The sequence below is a fragment of the Lemur catta genome, chromosome 2, assembly GCF_020740605.2.
Source record: "Lemur catta isolate mLemCat1 chromosome 2, mLemCat1.pri, whole genome shotgun sequence".
In the NCBI taxonomy this organism is placed as follows: Eukaryota; Metazoa; Chordata; class Mammalia; order Primates; family Lemuridae; genus Lemur; species Lemur catta.
In genome coordinates this window covers 35667392-35689109 of record NC_059129.1, presented here as the reverse complement: position 1 = coordinate 35689109, position 21718 = coordinate 35667392, and the positions used below count along the sequence as shown (strand labels likewise).

The window sequence follows — 21718 nt, the reverse complement described above, 5'->3', positions numbered from 1 at the left end:
AACTATAAGACTATTTCACTTTCTTATCACTCATATGTTCACTGGAGTAGCACTTTGCATTTCCTTCAAGAATGTGTCCTTTGCATTCACAACTTGGCTCACTGGTACAAGAGGCCTAGTTTTCAGCCTATCTTGGATTTTGACATGCCTTCCTCACTAAGATTAATCATTTCTAGCTTTTGATTTAAAGTGAGAGATGTGGCCAGGCGCAGTGGCCCACGCCCGTAATCCTAGCACTCTGGGAGCCTGAGGCGGGTGGATTGTTTGAGCTCAGGAGTTCAAGACCAGCCTGAGCAAGAGCAAGACCCTGTCTCTACTTAAAAAAATAGAAATTAGCTGGCCAACTAAAAATATATATAGAAAAAATTAGCCGGGTGTAGTGGCACATGCCTGTAGTCCCAGCTACTCGGGAGGCTGAGGCAGGAGGATCACTTGAGCCAGGAGTTTGAGGTTGCTGTGAGCTGGGCTGACGCCATGGCACTCTAGCCTGGGCAACTGAGTGAGACTCTGTCTTAAAAATAAATAAATAAATAAATAATAAATAAATAAAGTGAGAGATGTGAGGCTCTTCCTTTCACTTGAACACTTAGAGACCATTGTTATGTTCCAAGGAAAAGAGAGGTCTGAGGAGAGGGAGAGAGACCGGGAATGGCCAGTCGGCGGAGCAGGTAGGCCACACACATTTATTCAGTAAGTTCGCTGTCTCGTATGGGCTCGGTTCGCGGCACCCCCAATGATTACGATAGTAACATCAAAGATTACTGATCACAGATCACCATAAGAGATGTAATAGCAATGAAAAAGTTTGAAATATTATGAGAATTACCAAAATGTGACACAGAGACACGAAATGAGCACATGGTGTTGGAAAAGTGGTGCTGATAGACTTGCTCAATTCAGGGTTGCTACAGATCTTCAATCTGTAAAAAAAAATGCAGTATCTGTGAAATGCAATAAAACAAGGTATGCCTGTATATATTTTTTCTTTAACTTAAAAAATATATGAAAACTATGATAATTTACTTAATTCAAAATGAATATAAAAATTGAGAAGATTTAAATCATGAGAAAATTAACCCTGATCCTGTACAAACCAAAATATTGTGCTGGCATTATTTTTACATGATGAATTAAAATTTAAAGAATTGGGTCAGGTGTGGTGGCTCACAAATGTAATCCCAGCCCTCAGGGAGGCAGAGGCGGGAGGATTACTTGAAGCCAGGAGTTCAAGATCAGCTTGGTTAATATAGTGAGACTGTCTATACAAAATATTTAAACATTAGCTGGGCGTGATGGCGTGTACCTGTGGTCCCTGCTACTTGGGAGGCTAAGGCAGGAGGATCACTTAAGCCTAGGAGTTCAAGGCTGCAGTGAGTTATGATTGTGCTACTGCACTCTAGCCTGGGTGACACAGTGAGACCTTGTCTCTAAAAAACTAAATAAATAGTAAAATAAAATTTAAACAACTGGATCATGCCAAAAGCTCTTTTATCTTGGAATTAAGGCCTTTCCTGTAACTAGAAAAGCAATAGCTATTACACAAATATATTTTTCTGTGCCCACAAAGGAAATTTATATATTTTAATAGCTTTTTATTTCTTTTAGACATTTTTTTTTTTTTTTGAGACAGAGTCTCAGGCTAGAGTGAGTGCCGTGGCGTCAGCCTAGCTCACAGCAACCTCAAACTCCTGGGCTTAAGCGATCCTACTGCCTCAGCCTCCCGAGTAGCTGGGACTACAGGCATGTGCCACCATGCCTGGCTAATTTTTTCTATATATATTTTTAGTTGGCCAGATAATTTCTTTCTATTTTTAGTAGAGATGGGGTCTTGCTCTTGCTCAGGCTGGTCTTGAACTCCTGACCTCGAGCGATCCCCCCTGCCTCGGCCTCCCAGAGTGCTAGGATTACAGGCGTGAGCCATCGCGCCCGGCCTTCTTTTAGACATTTCTGACTGTTTAGCTGGACTAGTTTCCCTAGAGTGTGCACATACAACTGAGCATTTTTTTGATTAATTTTTCTTTCTTTCTTTCTTTTTTTTTTTTTTTTTGAGACAGGGTCTCGCTCTGTTACCCTGCCTGGAGTGCAGTGGCATCATAATAGCTCACTGTAACCTCAAACTCCTGGCCTCAAGTGATCCTCCTGTCTTGGCCTCCCAAAGTGCTAGCACTGCAGGCACGAGCCGCCATTCCTGGTCTTATTAGTTAATCTTTAAAGCTTTCCAAAAGGAGAAGCAAAAAAGAGAGAGAGAGAGAGGGAAATGAACAGCAAGAAAAAATAAGAAGGAGCTACTTCAGAAAAATATGAAATTATCACTCCAAAAGGCTACAATTATATTCCCTTTGCAAGGAAAGGGAAGACAGTTTACATGTAGGAAAATAGATTTTGATATATGCACACTGTCTTAGTCTATTTTGTGTTGTTAGAATTCCTGAGGCTGGGTAATTTATTTAAAAAATATATACACACACACACACACACACACACACACACACACACACACACTTCTTACAGTTCTAGAGGCTGGGAAGTCTGAGGTCAAGGGGCTGCATCTGCGGAGGGCCTTCCTGCTGCTGGGGATGCTCTGCAGTTCCAAGGCAGAGCAGGGCAGCACGTGGAGAAGGGGCTTAGCGGCCTAACTCTAGTTTCTCTCCTCTTGTGAAGCCACTAATGCCCCACCCTCATGACTTCGTGTAATCTTAATTACCTCCCAAAGGTCCCACTCTCTTAATATGGTTATTAAAATGGGGATTAAGTTCCTACAGGAGTTTCAGAGGGGACAAACATTCAAACCATAGCACACACACATACAAAAAGAGTGACATTACAGCTTATTTAAAAAATAACTAAAAAAAAAAAAAACCACAAGGACAAAAAAATAATAACTCAGGCACTTGAAAATTTAATCAAGCCATGCAACTAAAAAGCCAGCATTCATATGTAAAGGAGGGAAATGAAATTATCACCTATGTTAAACAAAATAATCTCAGTTTTGACAAAATACAAACAATCTCCTCATGGGGATTTCTTACCTTTTTGTTCTGAGATACCTCTCAAATGAAAAATGTTATTATCAAATGCCTAGTGCAATTCCAAATTGTTCCTGGTGAAATTGCATCAGTTAGAGAGATAAGAATATAAGTTAGTGCGACTGTGAGAAAACATGAAGAGAGCAGGTCTTTGACCCAATTTCAGTTGAGACAAGGATCCAGAAGGATAGTGCTCATGCAACTTTGTTTCTCCAAAACTTGGCCAAAGGCCAATCATCACTGATCAGGGGCCAGAGAAAAGCTCTGGATTCTGGGCAGAAGAAATGAGACAAAGCAGTGTGCAAGGACACAGACAAAACTGAAGAAGTCCTTATCAAAGTTTTGAAATAATGACCCAGGACAAAGTTTATCCAAAGGACACTGGTCTGATAATACTTTCTGAATTGTACAGCCTCTGGGGCTGGTTGTAGGACAGACTTACCGGCCCTTGGTTGAGGGAGTGATTTGTCTGGTTAATTCTGATAACAAATGAGACTCTGGGATACTAACTAATTGCAAGACCCCTAAACAGTTGGCGTCCCCGACTTCTTAGAGGGACAAGTCCCCAACTTCTGTTCAGTAACCAGAGATTGAGCAATAATAGGTTTGTGATGCCCTTACACATCCAGGGCTCCACACTTGACCTTTCCTTATAGACTTTTTCTCTTATAGACAAACATTCAAAACACTAGACAACAGACCATACGAAGAGGTGTAGAAGGACAAAACAATTTCACCAAGGACAAAATAAAAATCTGATCAGATAACCAAAAAATCCAGAGGGACCTTATTCCAAGTGTGAAAAAATAAAATCAAAATAAACCCAATGCTTAAGGGTCTCAACAAAGTATCAGAGCTCAATTTGGTGAGAACTTACCTCCAGCCATCAGTAGGTTGGCAGCTTGGAGACACAAGGGATTTCAGATGTGCACAGTTACTAGAGTCAAGGCTCCCAGGCCAAGGCAGTGAGGGTTTCAGCTGAATTTTTGTGGATACTCCATTTCTGACAATGCCCTCCTCCCAAAGACCACCAGGGATCATTCAACTACAGGTTGAATGATGAAGACTGAACACCTTGGGGAACCACGGATATATCAGCAAGTGCATGTTAGAAAGGACTTATTACAGGATTTGGGCTTGTGTTAGGTGATTTCCTAAGAGGGTTCAAGAAAGGGAGATTTGCTCTAGGTTGGATGCTATCAGGAAGTAGGGATAATTCTTTTTGGCTATCTTAATATTTATTTAGTTAGTTATTTTTAGTGACAGGGTCTCACTCTATTGCCCAGGGTGGAATGCAGTGGCATTATAGCTTACTGCAGCCTTGAACTCCTGGCCTCAAGCAATCCTTCCACCTTGGCCTCCAAAAGCGTTGGGACTGCAAGCATGAGGCACCACACCTGGTCTAATAACTCTTATCTAGAAGATGTGAGGAATGAAACAGGGCTAAAGCTATACTTGGTAAACAAGCACCAGTCACTTACACTGTGGGAGAGGGGGTTGTTCTAGGTCATTTTTGTGGTTTGGACAATGTTGTTTTTGTGTTGAGACATGATTACAGAGTGATCTTTTTCTTAATCCATCAGTCAAAGAGTGACCTTGTCTTTTTTTTTTTTTGAGACAGAGTCTTGCTCTGTTGTCCGGGCTAGAGTGCCGTGGCGTCAGCCTAGCTCACAGCAACCTCAAACTCTTAGGGTCAAGTGATCCTCCTGCCTCAGCCTCCCGGGTAGCTGGGACTACAGGCATGCACCACCATGCCCAGCTAATTTTTTCTCTATATATTTTTAGTTGTCCAGATAATTTCTTCCTATGTCTTAGTAGAGACGGGGTCTCGCTCTTGCTCAGGCTGGGAGTGACCTTGTCTGATGTTGGTGTTTTGTGAAATTGTTTCTGCTTAACAGGGGAACCCCACAGTCGCCGTTGGTGCCAGGCCAGCTCCTAGCAACACCGAGCCTTCTGGAAGGAGAGTGCAAACGAGCTCCCAGCTGTCAGGAGTTGTTTTTCTCTTTTCACTGCTGCATTTGAAAAATCAGAATTGGCAACCCCTTTGGTAGAATATGAGCCCACCAGGTCACCACACACAGGCACATTCCTCCCCAATAGATGACTTTATATATATTGTCCCACTTTACTCATTTACACTCCTATTTTTCCCCTACAGACAATTAAACTTGCACCTCTCACTAAAGCAGAAAAGGAACCAACCAAGACCAGAGAGAAATCACTTGTCTAGTATCTTCTGTTATTGAGCAAATGAGCTTGCTGCCCAATGTGCACAGAAGTCAATACTATGGCACTGGCTTTCGAGAAAAGAAAGGCTTTTTTGCAGGGCCAGCCAGCAAGGAGACAGGAGGTGGGCTCAAATCTGTCTCCCTATTGGCCAGGCGCGGTGGCTCACGCCTGTAATCCTAGCACTCTGGGAGGCCGAGGCGGGTGGATCACTAGAGGTCAGGAGTTCAAGACCAGCCTGAGCAACAGCGAGACCCCGTCTCTACTAAAAATAGAAAGAAATTAGCTGGCCAACTAAAATATATATAGAAAAAATTAGCCGGGCATGGTGGTACATGCCTGTAGTCCCAGCTACCTGGGAGGCTGAGGCAGGATCGCTGAAGCCCAGGAGTTTGAGGTTGCTGTGAGCTCGGCTGACGCCACGGCACTCACTCTAGCCAGGGCAACAAAGCGACACTCTGTCTCAAAAAAAAAAAAAAATCTGTCTCACTAGATTGTGGTCTGGCATAAGTTTATGGGTTTGGAGGGCAAGGGAAATGATTTAGGAATGTTGGCTTGTCAGGGTCTGATTGGAGGGCTTCAAATTGGCCATTTACTGTAAGGTAGGTTGAGGCAGATCTTAGCCGTGGATGTTCTGGGCCAACGGATGCCTCACTTCTAAAAGAGTTCTGGTGTTCAGGTTCCAGTAATGTCTTGGTCTTCTTGATTCCAAGGGGAGGAATCATTTGTTCCGGGTGTTATTAGAGGTCAAAGGTTTTTCTATTGTGCATGTTCCAGCTACATGACTTGCAGCTTTTGGCTTTTATATCTACAAGGTAACGACATTTTGTTACGAACAGAGTAGGCCCACTTTGGGCTGGTCCCATGGTTACAATCCCAGTGAACTGGTGGCAGACTTGAATCTAAAACTGACTGTATGTTTGGTTTTCCCTGCAGCAACCCCTTATCCCCCAGCTAGATATTAGAGGTAAAGTCTTAAATCTCTGATATATCAGACTCTAAACTGGATGCAAATCAGGTCAGATAAAAACACTTTTCTGTCAGGTGCAGTGGCTTGTGCCTGTAATCCCAGCACTTTGGGAGGCCCAAGCGAGAGGATCACTTGAGGCCAGTGTAAGGTTTTTGGAGTGGCCGGTGCCAGAGAAAGAAAGACGAGCAGAGTTGAAAGGGGTAACTAAAGAGGCTTTATTGGGGCACACCCGGGTAGGGGTAACAGGTCCCAAGAGAGGGGCCCAGGCGAGCCTCATGGTCCCACGAGTGGAACCAGAGAAGCCACCCCACCCAGAAGTCTGGGTGGACTTATATAGGTTTTTAGGGTTGGGGGATGGGAGTTTCTCAGGAGGGAAGGTTTCGGCGGGAAGAGTGAGGAATTTCTTTGTTTCAGCTTTAGGGCAGGTATTGAGGGATAGGAGGGGCTTCTTCTTTTTTCATTAGGGAAGGGAGGGGTGCCTGCCACCAGCCTTACAGCCAGGAGTTCAAGGCCAGCCTGGGCAACATAGCAAGACCCACATCTCCACACAAAAAAGTATCCAAAAAAAAATTAGCCAGGCCTAGTGGCTTCCACATGTAGTCCTAGCTGCTCAGGAGGCTCAGGCAGGAGGATCGCTAGAGCCCAGGACTGAGGGTTACACTGAGCTACGATCCAGCCAGTGCACTCCAGCCTGGGCAACAGAGCGAGGCCCTATCTCTAAAAACAAAAACCCATTTCCTACTACACTTTTCTGTCAAGAGTGGGTTCCTATCTCATTTCTTCTTTCTGGCGGGGTTGGGTGCGAGGCCTCAGAACATTAGCTGGGATACTAAGACCTTTGCTCGGCTGCTCCAGCCACCCCCAACATTCTTTCTGCTCTTCGCGCTCACCAAGCGTGCTCCTGCCTGGTCTTTGCACCCACGCGTCCCTCTGCCTGGAACCCATTCCTGCCATCTTCACACGGCTGCTGCTTCTCAGATCACCTGAGAGAGAACTTCCATCCTTGGCGCCCTCGCCCCGTTGCCACCCGTCTGCGAGCCACCCCAGTTAGGTTTCCCTTAAGAGCTGCCCTCGGTGCTTGTTCGCAGTTCTTGCCAGGGTCTCTCAAGTGCATGAGGCTGGGGGCGGGAAACCTCGCCTCTCTGGGCCTCAGTTTTCCCTTCACACCCACGAAGCGCTAAGACAGCAGAGACGCAATCACGGGGCGGGGACTTCGCTTTCCACATCCGGCAGGGGGCCAGGCGCATCCTCGATCTGGCCTCCGGGCCTCCTAAGGGGGCCGCCCTCGCCCTGAAGGCGACGCCATCCCACACGCCGCCCTCCGCGGGCCGGAGAACCGCCGGCCTCGCTCCGCACTTGCGGCTCCGCCCGGGGGCGGAGCATAGACGCGCCTGCGCAGCCGCCCGGCGCCGGCTTCCGGGTAGTGCGAGCGCGGGGGGTGCAGGCCGGCGCCGCCGGGGGGCTGCGCGAGGGGGCGCGTGCGCGGAGCGGTCTGGCCCTAGGAGAAGGGGGCGGGGGGTGGTCTTTGGGAGAGGGCCGGAGGGTGCGGAGAGCCTGGGGTCGCCGCCAGCGCAGCTACCGGGCATGTCGGCCGAGGCCTCGGGCCCGGCGGCAGCCGTGGCCCCGTCCCTAGAAGTTCCTAAGCCCTCGGGTCTCGAGCCTGGCTCCGCCGCCTGCGGTCTCAAGCCGCTGACCCCGAACAGCAAGTACGTGAAGCTGAACGTGGGCGGCTCGCTGCACTACACCACGCTGCGCACCCTCACGGGACAGGACTCCCTGCTCAAGGCCATGTTCAGCGGCCGCGTGGAGGTGCTTACGGACGCCGGAGGTAGGCGCGCCGCCTTCACGTGTGCCGGCCTCCGGCCCCTGGATCCCCAGCTCCCTTTGCCCTGTCTTCTGTCGCTCAGGCTTTTTGCCCCTTCTCTCTTGTCACTACTGTCCGGTCAACTCATTCTCACCTCTCCTCCAGCCCCCACATCCCATCTCATCTCCCGTTTCCCATTCGTAGTCTCCCTCCTCCCGCGTCCTTTACCCCCATCTATAACCAACATTAACGGAACTCCTGACTCTGCCAGGTGCTGTAGTAAGTGATTGAACATGTCGCTTCATAATCGTCTTTACCAAATCTCCCACCTTTCACCCCTGAGCTCAAAAGACTTGGGAACCAGCCCTGCTGCCAGCAGCACCCCTCCTGGCAACCTTCATCACTTTCTTCCAACTGCCCAGCCTTGTGCTCCCTTCTCAGACCTGCTGACAGCCAGCCTGGAAAGCTGGGAGAACTTGTCTGTCTCTCTGTTCCCCTAACACAGGTCCCTGTACACTCTAGGAATCTGTCTGTAAATGCAGATTGTAGAAGGAGAAGGCTACTTTGGGTTTGCCAGATACACCAGAGTGGAGAGTAGACAGTTCTCCTTGGCAGGTGAACCTTGCCTCCCTGGAGTGTTGCATTCAAGTTTGGGCCCCACATGCTCAGTAGGACCTTAAAATTTGGGGGGCTTTGGGGGGGAGGGGTGATTAGAGGGAGTTAACAAGGATTACAAGAGCAGGAAAATAAAAAATTGGGAGGTCAAGCTCGGCCTTCAAAATATCAAGGGTGAAGAATTCATTTATTCAATAAATATTTGTGAAATAATCTGAAGATACTTAGGTAAACAAACCTGACAAAATTAGCCTATGAAGTTTCCTTTTCTGGGGAGAGGTGGGAGTAGGGAAGACCAATAAGCAAGTAAACGAACAAGCAAAATATATGCAATTGCATATAATAATAAGTTCTATGAAGAATATAAAGGTTAAAGCCGGGCGCAGTGGCCCATGCCTGTAATCCTAGCACTCTGGGAGGCCAAGGGGGAGGATTACTTGAGGTCAGAAGTTCAAGACCAGCCTGGGCAAGAGTGAGACCCCTTCTCTACTAAAAATAAAAAATTGGTGGGGCGTGATGGCACACCTATAGTGCCAGTTACTCAGGAGGCTGAAGCAGGAGGATCACTTGAGCCCAGGAGTTTCAGGTTGCAGTGAGCTGTGATGATGCCACTGCACTCTAGCCCAAGTGACAGAGACTCTGTCTCAAAAAAAAAAAAAAAAAAAAAGAATATAAGATTAAAATGTTAGTGAACTGGAGTGTAGGAGTAGACAGTTTAATTAAATAGGATGGTCAGAATTGACACCAGAGTTTAGAGGTTTATTGATACGGTAATTCTGTAAGAACTTTCTCATGGTGAGAGTCTTCTGACTGTAGAATAGATTTGGGAGGGAAGTCTCTGTGGCTGTTTATGTGTAAAAGCACATCCAGCCACATCTCCAAACTCACTGGAAATCTTTTAAAGGGATTTTCTTGAACATGGCAAAGGTTTGAGACAGATCAGTATTCAGACCTTTTTTTGTGGCTTTGAAATCCTTTTTACATAAAAATTTAGTAGCTCCAGGGTGTCCAGCAGAGCCATCCTTCCTCCTGCCTGTCCCTACCCCACCAGGTTGGGTGCTGATTGACCGGAGCGGCCGTCACTTTGGTACAGTCCTCAACTACCTGCGGGACGGGTCCGTGCCACTGCCTGAGAGTACCAGAGAACTGGGAGAGCTACTAGGTGAAGCACGCTACTACCTGGTACAGGGCCTGATCGAGGACTGCCAGCTGGCGCTACAGGTGAGGGTCCTCCCCACCTCCTGAGTCCCTTTGTCCATGTTCCTGGGAGATCTGCGCAAGCAGATACTAGGACAGAAAAAGGAGATATGGGGTAGAGCCTGGAGAGCCTGGCCCTGACTGCCATAACCCCAGAGAATTTTGGGGTACTATCTTCTGCATCTGTGCTGCCTCAGCAGGTCCCCCGCACCACCTCTTGCCAGGACCATTGAAGTGGTTGAATGTAACTGCTCTCAGCTTCTTGCAGCTCCTACCCAGCCAGCCCGGCTGTTACACTGCCACCTGAGTAGTTATCCTTCAACACAGCCCCAGACTAGTCTCTCTCTTGCTCAGAGATCCTAAATAGTTCCTTCATGCCACTAGTGAAAAACATCTAAATTTAAATTGAAATATAGTAACCTCCATGATCTGGTCCTGTCTTAGGAGGCAGTGTTCCCTCATGTCTTCCACCCCCCGGGGGCTTTCTAGTTTTTTGCTTTTTTTTTTAAAGCAGTGAAATCCTTTCCTTACATGAAATCTAATAGAAGCAGAGCTGCTTCCAGTAAAACAGGGTTGAGGGTCCAGGGCCCCACCTGCTGAGCTCCCCTTCTGTTGACCTTAGGGTTCTGCGCAGCAGAGCTTGGAAAGTGCAGCCAAGGCATAGAGGCTCCGTTTCGCCTGTGCCATAGCTGACAGTGACCTTGAGTGAGTCCGTTCCTACCTCTGGTGTTCTGTTCTCATGTTCCGAAAGATAGGGAACTGAGAAAAATAAGTACAATGTAGTGAGTTTTACATAAGGCCTTTTGTTGTTTTATTTTTACAAGGTTAAAATTCTTTTCTTTTTTGATATGATAGTAATAGGAGATTATAAGGGTTTTTTTTTCATGCCCTTTATAGATCAAAAAGTGACAACTCTGAACAATTTTCTGTTATCTCAGGGAATACTTAATGGTTCTTGAAATCCAAAGGTTTAAAATTTCTTTGGACAATATTCATGTTTTTCAAACTTTTTGATTGAAGCCCATGGGGGAAAAATTTTTTTTTTTTTTTTTTTATAAAAGACAGAGTCTCACTCTGTCACCCAAGCTAGAGTGCAGTGGCATGATCATAGCTCACTGCGAACTCCTGGGCTCAAGTGATCCTCCTGCCCCAACCTCTTGAGTAGCTGGGACTAAAAATGCATTTTATACTCATGTATATATAACTGAAATAAGAGTCTTATAAAATGATACTTTTAGTGAAATGTACCCTGATATATTCTGGGTTTATTTCTTTCTTTTTAATGCTGTTGGGACCCATTAAACTTATTTCATGACCCTTTAGTGGGTTACCACTTGCAGTTTGGAAAACAGTCATTGAACTAGATCTTGGAAGTTCATTCCTGCTCTATAGTTTTAAATTAGCTAATGTTATTGCACACCCTGTGTGTGTCAGCAGTGATTCTGCTCTCTGCTAGCGTATACATCTTATACCCTTGTTTGACATAAAAAGAAGCACAAGGGAACTTGGATGATGCATCCAAGGTCAGAGAGCCAGTAATGAGCAGAGCTCGTATTGAATCCAGGTTTTCTGACTCCCAAGTGCAGTGCTTTTTTGTGTTTCTGCTCCCTCCTTTCCAGGTTTCCCAGTGACAAATCCATCCCCACCCCACACAGCTCAGCACACTCCTCCGTGTATGGCACTTAATCATCGCTGGTCTATGCAAATCTTTTCCTTTTATTTTATTTTTTCCCCTTCTTTCCCAGTCCCCTACCTGCTTCCCTTTTCCCCAGGGGATCCTGTCCAATTCTGTTTTGGTACATATACTTGGAGTGTGTTTGTACCCTTGCAAAGCATAGGGTACAAACATTGTTTGTGTATGTATGCATTTTAGATTTCCACAAATGGCATTGAGCTATGGATCATGTTCTGTTTCATAATTTTTTTATTCAACATTTTTTCAAGATCTATTCATGCTTTTTGCATGTACATCTAGTTCTTTGCTTCTAACAGCTTCACAGGATGGTGTTCATTCACCGTATTTTATTTATACATTCTCCTGAGGTTGGAGACCTAGATTGCCACCCACTTCCTGCCCCCACAAAATGCCACCATGAGCATCCTTGCACATGGTCCCTTATGGTTCTGTGCTAGAGTTTCTCGTGACTGTAGCTGGGAGAGAATTACTGGATCACAGGACACGTGAATACCAAATTTTAGTAAATATCTTCAGATTGCTCTCCCAAATGGTTATGTTATAGTACTTTATACTCATGTTCAGCAGTGCATAAGAGATCTCATTTCTGCATATCCTCAACAACACATGGCATCATCCAACTTTCTCATTTTGCCAATCTGATGAGTGTAGCATGATCTCATTTTAATTTGCATACCTCTGATTACTAATGAGGTTGAGGATCTTTTCATATACTCACTAGCTTTTTTGGTTCCCCCTTATGTGAATTGCTTATTCATATTCTTTATCAAATTTTTTGCTGTTTCTTTTTCTTGTTGCTTTGCAGGAGAACCTTGCATGTTTTAGTTTAGTTCCTAGGAAGAATTAAACCCTATTACATTAGGACAGGTATTATACATGCTCTAAGGCTGTGGTCCCCAATCCCCGGGCCATGACCCGTTACCGGTCCCTGGCCTATTAGGAAACAGGCATGTATCACGCCCTGAGCTCTGCACCACAACCTCCCGCTACCCACAGCGGCACCCCGCTCCCTCATTCCCAGTCTGTGGAAAAATTATCTTCCATGAAACTGGCCCCTGGTGCCAAAAAGGTTGGGGACCACTGCTCCAAGATATGTTTTGTACATGATACGTAACTTTTCTCCTAATGGTACTATTTACCTACCATCCTTGGGAGAGTTCAGAAAATACTCAAATTATTTGCTGGTTTTTGTGATTCAGTTGAGGAACCCCAGTTGAGAAAATCTGTTCTAGATAGTAATTTCTAGTCAAGGCTAATATTTTCTCTTGGAATGTCACCTGTGTGTGGCATGTGGTACTGAATAGAAATCTTTGATTTTTAAAATTACAAATAACCATTTATTATTTTTAAAGCAGTATTGAGTTGTAGTATGAATTGTAGAAATTTAGGAAACATAGATGACCAAAAAAATAAAAGCACCAAATATCCTTCCAGGTCTTTTCCTGTGAGCGATGTGTGTGTGTGTTTGCCAAAATACAATCATGTTGTATGAACTGTTTTGTAATCTTCTTTTATTGTTGTTGTTAATAATTGCCATCTTTCCATATCAATAAAATTTTATTTAATGTCCAGGGCATACTCCAATTTCTCCAGTTGTTCCAGAAATGTTTTTCATAGCTGGTTCATCTAGACCAGGATCCAGTGTAGATCCTTGCGTTGTGTCTGGTTGGTGTGTTCACCTCTTACCATCCAAAATGGTCCCTTTCTTTCTCATGATGCTGACTTGTTAAAGAGAGTGCCAGACTGCCAGTTGTCCTAGATAACGACCTGCTTTCTAAATTTGCCTGTTGTTTACTCATGGTATCATTTGGTTGGTTACCCCACCCTATCCTGAATTTCCTGTAAACTAGACTATAGATTTAAAAAGGCTTAATATTAAACATTTTGGTTAGAATACACTTTTTTTTTTTTTTTGAGACAGAGTGTCACTCTGTCACCCTGGCTAGAGTGCCATGGCGTCAGCCTAGCTCACAACAACCTCAAACTCCTGGGCTCAAGCAATCCTTCTGCCTCAGCCTCCCGAGTAGCTGGGACTACAGACATGCGCCACCATGCCCGGCTAATTTTTTTCTATATATATTTTTAGATGTCCATATAACTTCTTTGTATTTTTAGTAGAGACGGGGTCTCACTCTTGCTCAGGCTGGTCTCGAACTCCTGACCTCAAGCAATCCACCCACCTCGGCCTCCCAGAGTGCTAGGATTACAGGCGTGAGCCACCGTGCCCGGCCTAGAATACACTTAGAATTGGCCCCTGGATTCACGTGATGGTGGTTTGATCCCTCCATGATAGTTACATTTCCTTGCGGCCAGCTATAAAGTAGTCTGCATGGTATTATTTGGGTACTATTAATATATGAATGACAGTTATCTGCCAACCACAGACTAATTGATAATCCTTGCTTGAGTCAATAGTTTCATTAGGGTTGTAGGATAATTATAATTCTATCATTTCTTCAGCTTTATTACATGGGATTATTTGTAAAGTCATACTTTCCATTGAGAAATTCTTGATTTTAATGTAGTCAAATTCCTCAACATTTTTGGCCTAATAGTATATCTGTATGGGGTCTTGTTTAAGAAATTGTTTTTTGTTCTAAATTTCCTATTAGCTTTATAGTTTTACACGTGGATCTTTTCATCTAAATGGAACTCACTGCTGTAAATGTGAACTATGAGAAGATTTAACCTTTTTTTTGTGCTCCATAAGCTGAGCCGGTTTTCCCAGTGCCATCTATTAAACAATCTGCAGCCAGCACACGAGATGGCCACCAGTGATTCTTCCTGCTGGGGTCCAGTCTCTCGTCTACCTCCTCCTACACTGCATAGGCTGACCTATGTAACCAGTCGGATGTTGCAGAAATGATAGTGTGAATTTTGAAGCTAGGTCGTAAAAGACATTATAGCTTTTGGCTCTCTTTACCCTGGGAAGCCAGCCATTACGTGAGGACACTCAAACAGCCCTAGGGAGAGGTTCACTTCATGAGGAACTGCAGCCTCCTGCCAACAGCCAGCACAGATTCCCGGCCACATGGGTGGCGTGTCTCCAAAGCAGAGCCGCCAGGCCCTGGCAAGCCTTCACATGGCTTGAGAGACCCTGGGCCAGGACTACCGAGCCAAGCCAATCTCAAATTCCTGACCCACAGAAACTGGGAGATAAATACATGTTTATTGTTGTTTTAAACTGCTAAGTTGATAGTAATCTGTTACCCAGGAATAGATAGCAGATTTTGGTTTCTGGAATGGGGGTCTGCCATAACAAAAACCTTAAATGCAGAAGTAGTTTTAGAACTGAGAATTGGGCAGAAGGTGGAAGGACTTTGAGGAGAGTGTTAATGAAAGGAAGAGTCTGTTAACAGAAGTCTGATGACCTTTGAGAAGGCTGCAGTGAGGGCTTAAAGAACAGTTAGGAAAATGGTATTGGAAACTGATAGAAAGGGGATCCTTGCTGTATAGTGGCAGAAAGTTCAGCAACACTGTCTCCTTCAGTAATGTAGAAAGTACAAAAGCTACCTAATGAGCTATGTTAAGTGTATTTAGCTAGGCAGTCAATCTGAGGAGATTTGCAGACAGAATGTTGAAGGTGACACCTAGATTCTTGTTGCTTATAGTAAAATAGAAGAGGAGAGAGTAAGCTAAAGAAAAACGCTTGAACAAAAAAAGAGCCAGAAATTGTTGGATTTGAAAATTCTCAGCCTTTCCAAATAAAAAATGATGTTTAACTTAACAAATCGTTTCCAGACAAAGATTAAATAAAGGGCATTCTCAGGAAAACACGATCCAAAGGTGAAGCTGAGGATATGATTATAAAGTCCTTTCTTAAGACCTCAGAAATGGCTGAGCACAGTAGCTCATGCCTGTAAACCCAGCACTTTGGGAGGCCTAGCAGGGAGGATCTCTTGAGGCCAGGAGTTCAAGACCAGCCTGGTCAACATAGTGAGACTCTGTTTCTACGAAAAATTTAAAAATCAGCTGGGCATGGTGGCATGTGCCTATAGTCCTGGCTACTCAGGAGGCCAAGGCAGAAGGATCACTTGAGCCCAGAAAGTTTGAGGCTGCAGTGGGTTATGATGACAACACTGCACTCCAGCCTGGGCAACAGAGTGAGACCCTGTCTCAAAAAAAGAAAAAAAAATCCTCATTCAATTAAATAATAGCACTGAGAAGCTTTAGGGTATTCTTTCAGCACAAGTCCAAAGTAGAGAGTGCTTATCTTACAGAGATTTGTGAGTGCGGCTTTTCTCTAATGAAGTGAACCCCAAGACTTGCAAGACACCCAATAAGTTTTAAAGAGAATTGGCAGAAATGCTGCCAACTTGGACTGAAAGGGACAGAGCCAGTGCAAAAGGAGAAGAGGCCTTTGGACCCCCAAACTTCTACAGGCAGAAAGCAGGCTGAGGAAACAATGAAGCTGCAAACATCCTTCATGGAAAAGGCAAGATGACTCAGGGCAGAGTCAGAAGCCATGGAGGATCATTCCTGAACAGGAGCAGGCATCAAAGAGTTCCCAGCATTCGTCCAACTGGATTACAGAATTTCTATGGACCAATGACTTCTGTGTGCCCCTGTTTCTCCCCCTTTTGAACAAGAGTGTCCCTAGTGGTTATCCTGTGCCTGTTCCTGCCATTGTGTATCATGTGCATGGAGGAGATAACTTGTCTCTTTAGTTCACAGGTCTTCAGATAGCAAATGTACTTAAGGAGCTGTAGTTCAGGAACTGCACTCAAGAGCCACATCCCCACCTAGACCTGTACTTTGAGCTGATGCTGTAATGGGATGAGACTTTTGGGAATCTAGGGGGGTGTATTTTGCACGTGGGAGGGATGTGAGTCAGTCGGGGATAGAGGGGAGACTGTGGAGCCAGCCTCTAAGGCAGCCCTGGTGATTCTTGTCCCCTGGTACTCATGTCCTTGTGTCATCTCCTTCCACACTGGATAGGGCTAACAAAGCTAGGTCACAAAAGACAGTGATGCCTCCATCTTGTTCTCTCTCGGATTATGGAGAAGTCAGCCGCCATGTTATGAGGACACTCAAGCAACGCTGTGGAGAGGTCCAAATGGCCAGGATCAGATGTTTCCTGCCAGCAGCCAGCATGAACTTGACTTGCCAACCGTATGAATAAGCTTTCTCAGAAACAGATGCCCCAGAGGCGGTCATGCCTTGCAGTGCCTACAGCCTTAGGAAAGTCTCCATGCCAGACCACCTGGCTAAGCCACTCCTGAATTCCTGACCCTCAGAAACGGAATTAATAAATAGCATTAATTTAAGCTGCTATGGTTTTTGGGCAATTTGTTACACAGCAATAGATGACTAATACATACTCCATACTTTCCCCTACTCGTTTATGGCGTCTTTTTAAAATACCAGTTTTCATATATACACTACTCTGTTTCTGAGCTCTCTTTTGTGTTCTGTTGGATTTTTGTTTTTTTCTGCACTAGAACCACACTGTTCTCACCATATGGATTTGTGTTGTATTTTAATATCTGGCAGCATCAGCCTCTCCTTTTTGCTCTTTTTAAAAATTGACGTAAGTAATTGTAGACTTTTATTCTTCCATATTAGAGAGTCTTAGGAGTTTAGAAAAAAGTTCTGGAATTAGAATTGCACATTTAGTTTTCAAGGTTGGGAGAGATGAGAAGGGTTTTGGCATGAAGATTCTGCAAGACTGCGAAAGAAGCCATGTGTCTGCTTCTGATTCTTCCTCCAGCCTCATCCAAGCCCACCAGGTTCATTGATTCAACAAATATTCACTGGGCATCAGCTGGACAGTAGGCACTTACTTTCTAAGGTGGGAAGAGACAGGCTATAAACAAATACGGAAAAAATTAGAAAATGTCAGGAACTAAGTGCTGGGAATAAAATGAACTGATGATGTGAAAGAGGAGGCTGCTGTAGTGAGGAGACTGAGGAGAACTGGCGCTGAGAGGCACCGTCTGAGCTGCAGTCTGAGCTGAGCAACAGTGCCAGCCCCGCAGACAGCTGACCGAAGAGCATCCCGGGCAGGGGGAGCAGCACAGGGCCAGGGGGGGCCCAAGCTGGATGTGTGAAGGAGTGAGGCATCGGTGGGGGAAGCCCGGCATCCAAGGCGAGTGGTAGAGATGAACTCAGAGGGGTCAAAGCCTGTGGAGCCCTGTGGACCCCTGGGGAGTCGGGATTTTTCTCACAGGGGCAACAAGCAGCGTTTGAAGGCTTTTAAGTGGGGGAGCGAGTGGCCTTTGGTTGTGCTGTTAACCACCTTCCACTTCTTCCCCAGCAAAAAAGGGAGAACCTGTCCCCGCTGTGCCTCATCCCCACGGTGACATCTCCCCGGGAGGAGCAGCAGCTCCTGGCTAGCACCTCCAAGGTGAGGCCCCTGAGCCCTGCAGGGTGGAGGCTCACTGAGGGCCTCTCCCTGTAGCCTCACTCCCATCCTTCATCCTCTCTCCTCTGACAGCCCGTGGTGAAGCTCCTGCACAACCGCAGTAACAACAAGTACTCCTACACCAGGTGACCAGCAGGGCTGGGGGCGTGGGTGTGCACTGGATGGAGCCCTGGGGGTGGTCACAGCCCTGCCCCTGCCTGAGGGGAGGGCCATAGCCACACGGAGGGCCCATAAAAAAGCAGGGCCCCCAAGAACGCCTTGCAGGCGGGGTGCAGTGGTTCACGCCTGTAATCCTAGCACTCTGGGGGGCCGAGGTGAGATTGCTTGAGCTCAGGAGTTTGAGACCAGCCTGAGCAAAAGCGAGACCCTGTTTCTACTAAAAACAGAAAAATTAGCCAGGTGTCCTGGTGCACGCTTGTAGTCCCAGCTACTCAGGAGCCTGAGGCAAGAGGATCACTTGAGCCCAGGAGTTTGAGGTTGCTGTGAGCTAGGCTGACACCACAGCACTCTAGCTTAGCACTCTAGGTAGCTTGGGCGACAGAGTGAGACTCTGTCTCAAAAAAAAAAAAAAAAGAATGCCTGCCTAATGCAAATTCCAGCTCTGCAACTTACCCCCTGGACACTCTGGGCAGGTCATTTCCACTTCTGAGCTTCAGCTTTATCATCAGGAAACTGGGGTTTGGTGAGGATTAAGTGACAATGGCTAGCACTGTCCTAGTGCTTATTTTATAATAGGCATTGCTGTAATTGCTCTCTTTATATTAATGATGGAATCCTCCCAATTGTCTGAGGTAGATATTGTGAGCTCCATTTTACAGATGATGAGGTTGAGGCACCAAGAGGTGAAGTGACTTGCCCAGTGTCACCCAGTTAAAAGTGGTGGAGCTAGGATTCCAGGGGCAGCAGCCTGGCTCCGAAGCTGACACAGGAGCCACTCTGCTGTGCTGGGTTTGTTCCCTTCTGAGGCCTGCGTAGCCTGGCCCCAGGGGTGGAAGAAGCTCCCTGTTGGGCACTAAACCCCTAGGTAGGACCAGAGTGCTGGGAGTCTGGACCCCTATCCTGGGGGGGAGTTGGGGACGAGCCAGCCATGCTGAGGTCTCCTGGACCCTGGTCCTCAGCACTTCAGATGACAACCTGCTTAAGAACATTGAGCTGTTTGACAAACTGGCCCTGCGCTTCCACGGGCGGCTGCTCTTCCTCAAGGATGTCCTGGGGGATGAGATCTGCTGCTGGTCTTTCTACGGGCAGGGCCGCAAAATCGCCGAGGTGTGCTGTACCTCCATTGTCTATGCTACAGAGAAGAAGCAGACCAAGGTCAGAAGGGATCAGTGCCTGGTTGGGGAGGGCCACGGGGTGATGGGCAGGACTGGGACCCTGGAGAAAGGCAGCTCAGCAGGTCAGGCAGGGGGAAGAGTCCGTCACTGGGAGTCAGGAGCCAGAATTCTCGGGCCTTGGCTGTGTAACCTTGGGCAAGCCACCCGTTAGGAATGGGTCTCCATTTCTCCACCTGTGAAATGAGGGTGTTGATTTAGAGCAGGGTGCTTAACCTAGGCCGGTCGGATGGGTTTCAAGGCTATCTGCAATCCCCTGCTGTAGTCTTCAGGTTTTGGGGTGTGTACGTGTTTTCCGTACAGAAGGCCCATACTTGTCATTGGGATTGGAAGGGTCCATTACCAAAAACAGATTCTTAAAACCTCAGGGCCAGGTGGTCTCTTAGTACATACTCTGAGTTGGCAGGGTCCTAGGTCATTAACACAGCAATCATGATGAATATTTCCCAAGCACCTACTGTGTGCTGAGTGCCACACCAGGCTGAAACCCTTCCTTATCTGGTCCCTTCTGAGCTTGATGTAAGGGACATGCCGCAGGTACAGCACAGTCACTGCAAGTCTCTAAGCACCCAGTGCTACTTCCCACCTCTTACCGCCGCACACACTATTTCCTCTTCCTGGAATTCTTCCTCATCCCGGCCTGCCTAGTGAACTTGGACTTATTCTTTAAGATCCAACCAAGCATCACTTTGGGACACCCCCATTGATGAACTTTCAACCCAACAACCCCAAAGTTGGTCACACTCCCTTCTTAGTTGAAGACAGCGTTTACTGTGGTGAGTTGGGAGGAGCGGCTGCTCCAGCAGTGGGGGGGGGGGGGGGTGCTCCTTGAGGCAATGTGTGTCTTTTTCTTTCCTGTCTCACTAGCACTAACCAGCCAGGCCCTTGTCATAGTGGAAGCTAGAAAACATGTGTTGAATCATGAGTGAATGAAGGAATGAGTGACCTGGCTTCCAGGAAGCTTCCTCCGTGATTGGGAAGATAGGAAGATAAACCAATAATTGGAATAAAGTGTGCTAAGAGCTATATTAGTCAGATCCTTCTAAGGCTACTCAAGGGGAACACCCCAGTCACCTCTTTGCTTTCATCCCTTTCCACACTCTCTCGATCGTTCTGCCTCAGTTGCACTCCTGACCCAGGGTTCTTACACTTGCTGTTGCTTTTTCCCAGGTTGCTTTCTCTAGCTGGTTTCCTCCCTCCCCTCCTTTAGTTAAATGTCATCTTCTCAGTGAGGCCTTCCGTGAACTCCCTCTTTAAAGTTGTGACACTCCTGGCTCTGGCCATCTTGTCCCCTTTTCCTGCGTATCTTTTCCCATAACATCATCATCTGACTTAGTTTTATATGTTATTAAGTGTATGTCTGAGTCTTCTCCCTGGAATTTAAACTTCCTGAATTAAAAATTCCTCCCTGGGATTTTTGTTCACTGCTATTTTCCCAATGCCTAGAACAATATGTGGTACAGTGCAGTCACTCAGTAAGTATTTGTCAGATGAAAAAATATACCAAGAGACTGGGCAGGGAAGGAGAGAAAACAAATAATTCTGCCTGTCTGACTTCTTAGCTGGGCCGTGAAGTGTGACTTTGCTAAGAAGTGGCAGAGAAGATAGTCCAGGCCAAAGAACCTGATTGCCAAGGCTAGGAGGTGTGTCAGTACAGGGCCTGCTGGGGGTGGGGATGGCCCTGTGTGACTGAACCAGAGGATAGGAGCTGGGAGTTGCTGGCCTTTTGCAGGTGGAATTCCCAGAGGCCCGGATCTTTGAGGAGACCCTGAACATCCTGATCTATGAGACTCCCCGGGGTCCAGACCCAGCCCTCCTGGAGGCCACAGGGGGTGCAGCCGGAGGTGGTGGGGTGGGCCGAGGGGAGGATGAAGAGAACCGAGAGCACCGTGTCCGCAGGATCCACGTCCGGCGCCACATCACCCACGACGAGCGTCCTCATGGCCAACAGATTGTCTTCAAGGACTGACCTTTGACTCTTCCCCTGCCTTCCTCCTGCCCTGGGACCCAGTCCCTGTCTGGCTTTTCCTTCCCTTCCCAGACCTTTGCCCCGGCTCTGCTGGCCAAGTCGTGGGTCTTCCCTCTGTCCCTTCGTTGCATGATGCAGTTCACTTTGGCCCTTCTCCATTCATTCCCACCTCTTGCTAACAACATGGTGCATTCCAGCCCCTCCCTTAGTCAGAGCCCTTCAGAAGGCCAACATTCATCCCCTCATCCCCATTCTTGACCTGCCCTCCCTCACCAGCTGGTTTAGAATGATTCAGAAGTCCCTTTCTCCTTTCTTAGCACACAGTATGTGCCAAAGTGTCAAGCCTGCCCTTAATACCACCCACCACACCCTCCTCCCCACACGGTCCCTGCCTCCTTAACTTTGTACTAGGCTGGTCCGGGCCTGTACCAGCTCAGCTGTTTTCTCAGTCTGTTTCATATTATTTATTATTTTAATTTTCTATTAAATTATTGGAATAAAGTTGAGTTGAGGGTCTGGT

At 46.6% G+C, this 21718-nt stretch overlaps 1 protein-coding gene across 1 annotated transcript; it reads left to right on the top strand.

Annotated features, from left to right (window-relative positions):
- Nucleotides 1-7623: 7623 nt before the first annotated feature.
- Nucleotides 7624-21704, top strand: KCTD13 (potassium channel tetramerization domain containing 13). Its single transcript, XM_045543391.1, has 6 exons — nt 7624-8050; nt 9693-9862; nt 17791-17880; nt 17971-18023; nt 19017-19212; nt 20962-21704. Exons 1-6 carry the CDS (start codon nt 7807-7809, stop codon nt 21196-21198), a joined length of 990 nt encoding a protein of 329 aa, XP_045399347.1. The 5' UTR covers nt 7624-7806; the 3' UTR covers nt 21199-21704.
- Nucleotides 21705-21718: the final 14 nt, after the last annotated feature.